Source organism: Corvus cornix, chromosome 15, assembly GCF_000738735.6.
Source record: "Corvus cornix cornix isolate S_Up_H32 chromosome 15, ASM73873v5, whole genome shotgun sequence".
NCBI classification, from domain to species: Eukaryota; Metazoa; Chordata; class Aves; order Passeriformes; family Corvidae; genus Corvus; species Corvus cornix.
Genome location: NC_046345.1, coordinates 7,110,834 through 7,121,149, shown reverse-complemented (window position 1 = coordinate 7,121,149; position 10,316 = coordinate 7,110,834). Strand labels below are relative to the sequence as shown.

Here is a 10,316-nt window from a genome sequence, read left to right as displayed (position 1 = left end):
GCAAACTTGTTAACCGAGCTCCTGGATATTGCCAGCAACTAGGTGTTTTCCTGTACACATTACACAGCCCTCTAGGCATTATTTGGAAGAGAACATTACTTTACAAACTTAAGTCAGGAAGAGGACTGTTTTCAAGTGCAAATGCATGGCTGTAAGAGAGGCTCCCAGAGGTATCCAGAGAAAGTGTATCTGGATTCATGGGACAGCCTCCTGCTGTTCTGCTGCCTGAGCCAGATGCCTGTATAAGTGGGCAATCCCAGGCTGGATCAGCACCAGTGTCAACTGAAGTTTGAACTTGGCTGAATGCTTGTTTGGCACTGAGCTTGTAAACCATGTGCGGGATTTGAATGTGTGAAGGGGAGCGAGGATCTCCTGAGAACTGCGTGTGTGAGTGAGTGTTTCAAATCTTTAGTAGTGACCTTCACTGGATACTCTTCCACAAAAGTTGCCAAGAACAATATGGTGAGGAAGACTTGAATGCTTGATCTTCATTTGATCTGGTTTAGATTTTCTTTTAAGAATGTAAAAGCTTGAAGTTTTGTCTCTCGCAGAGAACTCAAAACCAGAAAACAATAACTAACAGAGAACTCAATTTGTTGAGTCACGAAAGTAACTGTTCTCTTCAGTTGGAATATTTGCCTATGTTTGCTTCTTGACTTTGATCCCATCTCTCTAGAACAATGTAATGCTTGGGTAAAGCTCCAAAGTATCTTTTTTACTTGCTAGTCTGCCACATAGCACCAAAGCCCCAGCTACAGGAATAACCACTTGTTTGGAGACTATTGCCTAAGCACAGAGCTGCAGCCGACTTAATCAGGCTGCCTGAAAGAGAAAGAGAATCCTTCATACTGAAAGATGTCCATCATCAGTAATGTAATTTTTAGCACAATAGAGGAACGTCATTGTAGTTGTTTAAAAAGCCAGAGAAAATGTCAAACACTATCACAAATGAGGCCTTTACATGAAGGGATTCCTGTAAATCTGCAGGAGACAACTTGTGTAAACTGCAGTCTCTGTCTCCAGCGGTGAAATAACCCATGGCTTAATCCCAAAGCCTGTTAGAGTTTTCTTGTTGCAGAGCACTCTTTAGCTCTTCAGGAAGAAAGATCAGAAGGTACCACAACAAATTCTTTAAGCACAGCCAGCTGCAGCATTCTTTCACCCTGCAACTAGACTGCATACAGGAGCTGCTGTGCTTCCTTCTCTCCGACTGAGCTCTGTCAGACCTTAATAGGAATTGTCTTTTTCAGGAACCCACAGGGCCTTGTTCCTAAAAAAGGAAGGGAAATTTATTCATCTTTCCTCTGAGCAAAAATAAAAAAAGATGGCATACAATGCAATTAAAGAGCTGAACTAACAAAATTACCAGGGACTACTGACCATTTGTAGAGTTACTGTCCAGCTGGCTAATTTTGTAACTCACTGCGTGTGTGAGAATTGCACTAGTGAAAGAAGAGTCAGGTTAGAGAGAAAGGCTCCATACTCTGCAGGAGCAGAGGGTGGCACTCTCTGCACAGCACAAAGCCCATGCGTGGTGCTTTCCACTTACAGCTTTTATAGCTACAAACACGTTTTTCTAAATATTTCCTTAGGGAAGTTCTTGCTCTCTAACCACTGACAACATGATGTTCCAATTCCCTGTGCTTACTGCATGTTTTTCTGCTTACATATTTCTATTACTTGGTGTCACTCAGTCTGTAAAAACTTCATCAAAAAAGAAACCTGTGCTAACCACAAATAAATAGCTCTATTACTGGCAGATTGCAATCAGACTCAGGCATCCAGCTTGCCTCTCACACCCACTGAGGAAAAAAATAGTTTTGTATTAAATACAGACAATGGAACTAGAAATCAAGTCTTCAGAAACATGCTTTATTAAAGACTGCCTTAATATTTAATTTACATATTTGATTTACTCATAAATTTTATTTATATATGTGGAACATTTTTACAGCATTCTACCTAAGCAATTTTTAGCGTGTCTGTTCAAGCACGGATAAGTATTTAAAATGTTATTTTCCTGACTATTTCTATAAACAGTGGACACATGCAACTGCGGTGTGTCTGATATAACAACATAGCTCAGGCTGGATTTAATCAACCTCTGCTATACCTAAGAGAAGGCTGGGAAAGCATAAAAAGCCACATTGTGTAACCATAAGGTTTGAAGATGGGAGCTCTTGTGTACGGAGAATAAACTAAGATTTAAGGCCTTGTTACTGAAAGTATCTTGCCAATGCCCTCCTCCTGTTTAAATCTGGATTCAGTTTGGTCACACCAGCTGTTTTGAAAAACAGAAACTGCTAAGAGCTGCATTCATTTCTGTGGGACGTTCTACAATAGTCTCTCTGGGCAAGGAGAGTTACTTTTGGTATCAGGATGCCTTACATATTCCAGGAAATTAATTCAGAAAGTTCTCTTTCCATGTATCTCTGTGTGTGTGGTAGAGAGAGAGTTGATGGAAATTACTGGGGTTTAGTGGTTTCAAGCTTAGCTTTCCCACAATAAATGATTTTTGCTGCTGGTCTGGAAGCAGTAAGTTTCTAGTTATTTTTTTTCCTAGAAATTACTTTCCCAGCCTGGGGCTACTGGTTAAGAAAGTGCTGCCATTATACATACAAGTCCTATCCACTAACTTCATAAATGTCACTATTCTACTGAAATTGGTGCTTGCTTCAGCATTTCAAGAGCTCTCAAAATGGCATAGTACAATAGGAAACACTGTCCTTGGAAGGACTTGCTAAAAGAGCATGAAAACCTTGGATTTTTCAACAGGTAGTCCAACACAGAGAACAGGACATTTACTTTCTTAAAGATGTCTCAAAGACTGTGGAAGAGTCTTGGCCTTTGTTCAGGGATGTGCACAGTTGTTGTCCCTGTATCTCCCCTCCTGATGTGTGGTGAGAATGGGCTACAGCTCTGATCTGGGCTGTGTGGCAACTCCGTGAGATGTGGGGCTGTAGAGACTGTGAGATTAGGCAGGAAGCAAAGTTCCTTTTACCCTTCTGTCCTTTCTTGATCCTTCCAGTAAATGTATCTCCAGTCTCCTTCCAGCTGCCCGACACATCTAACGGGCAGCTGTGAGACACTGGGGGAAGGCAGCTCACCTGGAAGAGGTTTGCAGGTACTACTTGCAAGCCTGGCTTCGTGGTTGTTACCTTCAGTGGGCAGTCAGACACCTTTTGGACCTAGTCTTCTGTGCTGCCTGGTGTGGGAAGTTGTTCAAGCCTATACAGAGTCCTCCTGCCTGCTCACGGAAGGAGACCATAAATATAAAACATAATCCTCATTAAAAATACGGTTTGAAAGGGTCAACAACCTGAGCTGAAAATACTTTATGATCAGACTGCTGTACGTTTGATCCTTAATTCCAGCTGCTAAGCTGTAGTGATGAAGTGTGGTGTGGACAGGTTCTGCTAGCAGAGGGTTGCTGAGATACGGGAACAAAGACATAGTGGCAGAATTTGCGATGCCAAGAACAGGGCAAACACAAACACGAGAAATCAGCATACAGTTGTGTCTGTGCTACATGCTCAAGGTCTACAGCTTGGAGTGGCAGCATAGCCCACACAGCACCCTCTTTGCCTCCAAATGATTACGGGTGCCTGCACTCAGATGACCCCTGGAAAGGAATCCAAATAACAGGGGTGTAAGATCCTTAAAAAGAGAGCTGCTAGACTTGGACTTGTTCTCTGTCTTTTATTTAGATATTTTTATATTTTTATTCCAGCAATGTCCAAGCAAAGAAAAATGTAGGTTTTGAATACCCTTTTCTGCCAGCTAGTCCTTGACTTATGTCCTCAACAACTGTGCATCAGCATCAGGGAATAGCAGATGGAATCTCTGCATTTACTTCTGTCACACTGAGCCTCATGTGGAAAAAAAGTAGATTTCTTGTTTCGGGAATTTTTCAAAGCTTAACATACATTTATGGTGACATCGCCCTGAGATTTAACTGTGAGTGTTGAGAAAAGCAATGCGCCACAGTGCTATGCTACAGAGACCAGACTGCCCTTCAGGCAGAAGTGTTCTGCTTAAAAAACCCTCCTGCCAAGGATGCCAAGTGCCCTGGGTTTTGTGTTTATTCAGAACAGATAAAATGTAGTTATAAATTCTCTGATATATGCTTTTTCATTTGACAGGTAACTCAAAGATATATTACCCAGGAGGAGCAAAATGTAAATTCAAACACAAGCAGTCACAGTAAGTAACTGACAAGGTCAGAACCCAGGAACACCCTTTACACAGAATTTGCTCTGAAAAAAGGAGGGTAAATAAGAATTGGTCACCCAAAGAATTATTTGCATCTGTGCTTTCAATGCAAGAAGTATAAACAAGCCAATTAAGCTATCGAGACATTCCTTATGTGCCCTTCCATAGAAGGGCTACTTCTAAATCAGCATGTGTAAATTTCCCAGGGAGGCAGCGTGGTCCCTGTGGGCAGTGAGTGAGCGGAGTCCTGTCCCTGAGCCTCCCTCAGCCTTAAGCTGATCAGGTTGTTACTTTTTGTAGGTGTCCAATAAAGGCTAACAGGCGGCTTCATCTCAAAAGTACTGCGAAGATTAGGTGAAGACCTGTTTCATTTCTTTGGGATTCAAACATTGTATCCTACAGTCGGGACATCAAACCCATGGAGCAGGCGGTGAATGGGCCTGGAGTAGGCATGAGCTCAGTGCCAGGATGCATTCAACACAGGACTCCATTTATGAAAGAAAAAAAGTTTTCTTTGACACCAGCCCTCCAACTTCAGGCTTCTTATATGCACCCACTTGGACACCAACTGAAGGTATTATCCATTTTTTCCCGTTGATTGAGTTGTCATCTGACACTCACTGCAGGATGTGGTGTGAGTCAACGGCGTGCAGGAGAGCGTCTCACCTGGAAAACCAGAAGGCTGCCTCAGAAACGGGGACTGTCCTTGCCCTCCCATCACCTCCAGAAAAGTTAAGTGGCTGCTGGTTTTTGTGCAGCTCCTATGCTTTGCGCTCCCCAAGATGCCCGGGAATATTCCTTCCCTGTCCCTTGCTTCGTGCAATGATGAAGCTGGGGTCCCTTTTGCTCCTTGGAAAGACCTGAGTCCTTTTCTTATTTCCCATTCCTCTGACCGTTCACTCCCCTGACTGGGCTCCGGGGTCTGGCAGGGGACTGGAGCAGCGGTCGGGTGCGCTGCCCAGGGCAGCCGCCCTCTCCAGCGCCAGCACAGCAGCCCCTCCATCTCCCACCGCCCCGCAGGAGAAACTTTTCCCGCAGGAGCCCGCTCCCGCCGCTGCTCGCAGGGGTTGAGCTGCCTCCAGCCCGGCGGTTCCCAAGCCCGGCGAGGATACAGCACCCCAGGGAGGGGGACTCGGACCAGGCTACCCCCGCTCCCCTCCAGCCCCCTCCTCTCCTCTCCAGCCCCCTCCGCTCCCGCGGCGCCTCGCCCGGTCCCGCCGAGCTCCACGCCGCAGGTGACCCCCCGGGGGAGGGCAGGGGCCGGGAGCGGCCGGGGGAGGGGGCGAGGGGCGGGGAGGCCGGGCTCGGGGGGTCGCTGTCAGCGGCGCCCGCTGGGGCACGGCTCGGCGCGGCAGCTCCGCTGGCTGTGCGCGGCGCGGCGCGGCTCGGCGCGGCTCGGCGCGGCGCGGCTCGGCACGGCGCGCCATGCTCCGCAGCGGCCCCGGCGCGGGGCTCGTCCTGGCGGCGGCCGCGGCGCTCTGCCTCGGCGGGGCGGGAGCCAAGGTAACCCCCGGCACCGGCGGCACCGGCCCCCGCCCGCACCGGGTAGGGCAGCGCGGCAGCGGCGAGCCCGACGGGGAGGGGGTGCCCCGGGAGCCCCGCCGGGAGGTGGGGAGGGACCGGGAGTCCCGGGGCGAGGGGTGCAGCAGAGCTGCCGGGAGCCCCGGTGAGGGATGCGCCGCGGACACCGGGAGGAGGGACGCAGCGGGGCGGCCGCGGCGGGGGCGGCTGCGGGTCCCTTCGGCCCCAGCCCCTCGGGGTTTGGGGTGTAGTGCTGGCCGCGGACTCGCCTCGGAGTGCGAAAGGCACCGCGAGATGTGATGCTCCGGGAGTCTGACTCCGGATCAGCCCCTCCGCTTCGGTATAGCCGGACCCGAAATCCGGTGAAAGCCCAGTGATAACGGATTCCCAGCAGAAATGAGAACACTTGCCCAAAGGCATCCCTTCCACGGTCACAGCCTGGCTTGGGGAGTCCAAACGAAATACCTCGTGCTGTATTACAGTCCCCACGCTCGCTCTCCCCCGCTCTTGTGCACCTCGGCTGTAGCACGGAGAGCAGATAAACTGAGCAAGTGACAGGTACAGCTCCCAGGGCAGGGATCCGGGCAGAGCTGAGAGAGAGTGGGCACGGGGAGCTGAGAGAGGGTGAGCACGGAGCGCACCCGAGCTGCGGTGGAAAGGCAGAGGAGGAAACACAGAGCACCCCACAACCAGGAGCAGCTGCAAAGCAGTCGCTCTGAGCTTTGGGAAGGATAAGCAGTCCTGGTCCGGCTGAAGTGACTGTGACTTTTCCTATGGACCCTGATAGAACCAAGGTTTGACACTTCTAGTAGAGATTGTCTATTCTATAAGATATGAGCCAAAAGAGTATAAGAAAATAATATTTCATACATTTATATCATTTTATATATATATATATATATAAAGATGTGGGGCTGCTTTCCCTGATGACAAATAGCATTTTAATTCTGCCTGATAAACGAATTCCTTGCCACAGCACACAAACACACAGCAATGACTGTGGTTGAAATTAAGATGTTTTATCTCACTTTGGTATCCTAGTGAAGATAGCTACAGTGAGAACTTAATTAAGCCACATTTCTGGCACTGAAATACTAACTTTACCAGGATCTATTGAATTGTATGGTTGTGGGGCTTTGTATTTTGTTTCTCTTTTAAGTCAGGATTGCATTGCAGAATGCAAGCTTACCCTCATCCAGTTGCATACCTCTCTTATTAAACTACATAACTTCCTTGCTTCCCTGAATTATTGCATCCTTCCTGTGCTGTTTCTCTTCTGCCTTTGCCTGTACAGTCATGAGGAGCAAGTATTGGCTGTGTGCTGTGCCTTTGGGGATGAAAGGCAATGGTGGGACTCTGAATGCATTAGAAAGCTCTATAATTTTTGCTTGAGTTTTTTTTTTTCCTGTGTTTCCTAGTCAACTTCTGTTGTTCTCTAACTCTGAAATCTAAAGTGTTAGATTTCACACCAGGCAGTAACTGAACTAAACTATTGACCAACAGCACTACAGAAAAGAAACTGCCTCCTTAATGAAGAAGTAGCAGCCTCCTGCCTGCTTTCCCTGACTTGACTTCTTGCTGTGTCAATTATTCTTTTGATCACATGTTGTTTATAGGCTCTTAACATACTGGACAATTTCTTTTTCAGAATGAAAGGCATTTTCTATTACTTATCTTCGTAAACGTGACAGGGAACTCTGTGTGTCCAAACAGACGTGTGTGTACATCTCTTGCTCCCTGTTTTTATTATTTCTCGGAGTAAGTTGCACTTGCTCTTCACTCATCAAGGACTGCACTGTGTTGCGTAGGCTTTGCTATTTTTATCTTTTTTGGCTTCACTGATAGTGTTGCTATGCTAGTAAAGAAATATACATCCCACTCCTAAGTTAGTGGTTCAAATGCAGTTCAATTTATCAGTTGAAAAAAGGTATTCAACGATTTATGAGAAATTATTTGTCTTTTGACTTAGAGTTAACAATGTAAAAACATACCAGGAACTCCCTTGGCAAGGGCAAAGTCTGCATGAGGTACAGGGAACTGAACTGTTCTTTTCATCCAGGAAGGTGGTCTCTGTGAGTAAGAACTGAGAAAATTTGTGATGCTGTGAGGTAGCGTGGATGTTTGCAACATGTTTTGTGGCAAAGTAGAGCTCTCTCTGGAATCCTTCACTGAGTACTACAGCAATTTAAAAATAGGAGTTAGATCAAATGAAAGAAAATTTGAAGATAAGGTGCATGATGTTTCCCCCTGCGTGTCTGTATCAAATGGAACAAGATGTGCAGATAAGCAGCTTGTTTATCCTGAAGGAAGAATGTAAGCCTGATGAAAGACTAACATAGTCAAAATTATGTCTCTGTATGTCCATTAAATATTATCTGTTTAATCAAATCTCCGTGGAGGAGGTCTCTATGCCAGTGCCATCCTTCATCTGGTATTCTTCTGTTTACTTGCTGGCTTAAAGAAAAAAAATCAAGCCTTTCTTGCTCCATTTAAGAGAAGAAATCTTAGCAATCCTAGACCCTCTGGTGAAAGTCTTAGTCCTTTACCCAGAAAGAACTATGGCAAAATTCCTGCCAGTTTCAGAGGGACCAGGATCCTTCCCAAGATCAGTGAAAGATTAAAAAAAAAAATCAACTACTAAAATATGCACCTCAATTAGCAAAGAATGTGGCCTGATTAGTAAAGTGTATGAAATTTCAGCTATTAAATTCTACAGCCTTGATCAACAAAGCACGCTCCACAGTTGGCAATGTATCCAGAATCTCAACTACTGTACTAGTCTCCTACCAGATCAACCAAGCATGCAGCTGAATCAGTAAATTATGCAACTGGAGCAGCAAAATATGCACTTCTGATTGGGGCGAGAGGATAGGGAAGTTCTCAAATGTTTTAAATTGGCACACAATAGGTCTGTCAGTGGTCAGCATCTGCCTTGAAAAAAATAGAGGCAAAATATGTAACTTTTACTAAGTCTTTCTGGACCGTTGCTGGGCTGGAAAAGTATATCCCTCAAACGGCTCAGTGTTTGTTAGCAGCAGTCCCATTCTTTACCAGATGTGCTGCACATCTGGTTCCAGTCCCAGCAGCTGCCAGGTGCGGGGGTTATTTTGGTAACACTTTAATGGGATTTTTAGGTCCAGGTAGCTTTTGCTTTATTCATCACTGTAAAGCACTGGGTATGTGCACCAGGCTGTATTTCTGTCTCAAGAGATGAAGCCAGTCAAGACAAATAAGGCACCTTCAAAGAACCTGAAAGTTTTGTTGGCAATGAACTTAATCTCTATTAATCTCTTCACTGTTTGTGAAAGTACATTGTGCTTGAGGAGCAGAGAAATGATAGGTCTTTCCTATTTTCTTTATATCTTGATTAATTGCCATAACTGCATCCTATTGTGCTTACAATGTATCTTGGCAGATCAGATGTTTACCATGCAGAGAGTTTGGATGTTCGTCCAATTTGGTGAGCAGCTATATTCATATCTTCTGAAGCAGTAGAGCTGTTTCTCCCTAGGTCCTGTGTGCGCTTTAAAAATCCAGTCACAGTAGCCGGTTCTGAACTTCAGAAGCTGTTTTTTCTTTAAATTATTAGTTTTGCTTTGTATAGAAGACCTGCAGGTTGTCCTATTTTAATAAAGATGCAGTTTCAAGGCTTCTAAAAACCAGTTTGGTTTTTTTTAATGTCTTGAAGTAAACTGTGTTAAACTGCCTGGGCTCGAGGAAGGCGTGAGAACTGGTTTGTTTTATTGCACTGTTCACTTTAGTACCCAGGAGCCTGAAACATTATTTGAGTCTAAAAATTATCTGGGCTTGTTTTTTTGTTGCTTTGGTTCAATTTTTTCTGGTTTTGGTTTGGGGTTCTTTTGTTGTTTTGTTGGGGTTTTTTAATCCACTAAATTTGGTTCATAAAGCTGGCTTGCATTGAACTTCTTATTTACCAAATTTCTGCCTCATTTCCAAGTCAGTTCAATGAATGATCCTATTTAGTTCTTTTTCCTGTTTAAAATATTTCCTACTGAGTCCAGAGCAGTGCCCTTAAAACTTAATTGATTTGGGTCATTGAACCCTTATTTTTCATGCATGTTAGTTTACATCCCGCCACTGGTCTGACTGGTATTTAAATTAGAAAATTGCAGGCGGATTTCTTCTAGAGGCTAAAGTTCACGTGGAGTCTCTGGCAAAATAAGATCCTGGAGTACATATCCCTGGAAGTGGGCAATGATTTGTAACTTTTTTTTAATTCTCTGTCTGGCCAGAGTGTTATAAATCTGGCGCTCCCTTGTTAGCTTCACGCTAAGCAGCAATAATGTCCACAGTGTTTTAGTCCTGATAATTCTAATTACTGAAGCACTGAAGAAGCGGAAAGCTGAGAAGATGGACAAGGCTGGCCTCAAGTCCTGCACAGCACAGGGGATTCTCTCTTTGTAGAGCTGAACCATAATTCTCTCGTTCGCCAAGGCCAGCAATGGAAGCAGCAGCCAAGGTAAGAGAAACAAGCCAGTGGCAGCAGATTTCTGGAATGATGTGAGTAATCTTCATGCAGAAGGAGCTAAAAGACTGCAGTGCTGGTAGAGATACCAACTACC

At 45.4% G+C, this 10,316-nt stretch overlaps 1 protein-coding gene across 2 annotated transcripts in view; it reads left to right on the top strand.

Annotated features, from left to right (window-relative positions):
- Window positions 1–5,081: 5,081 nt before the first annotated feature.
- Window positions 5,082–10,316, top strand: part of LOC104688626 — a 32,388-nt gene continuing 27,153 nt past the window's right edge. Inside the window, exon 1 of one of the 2 annotated variants that reach the window (XM_039560855.1) lies at window positions 5,082–5,447. Coding sequence is in view for 1 of the 2 variants with exons in the window: in XM_019285131.3 (XP_019140676.2) it covers window positions 10,196–10,213 (18 nt within the window). In the remaining variant the exon portion in view is untranslated. Of the gene's footprint in view, window positions 5,448–9,890; window positions 10,214–10,316 lie in introns of those variants that run through there. The other variant, XM_019285131.3, reaches the window with a different exon arrangement.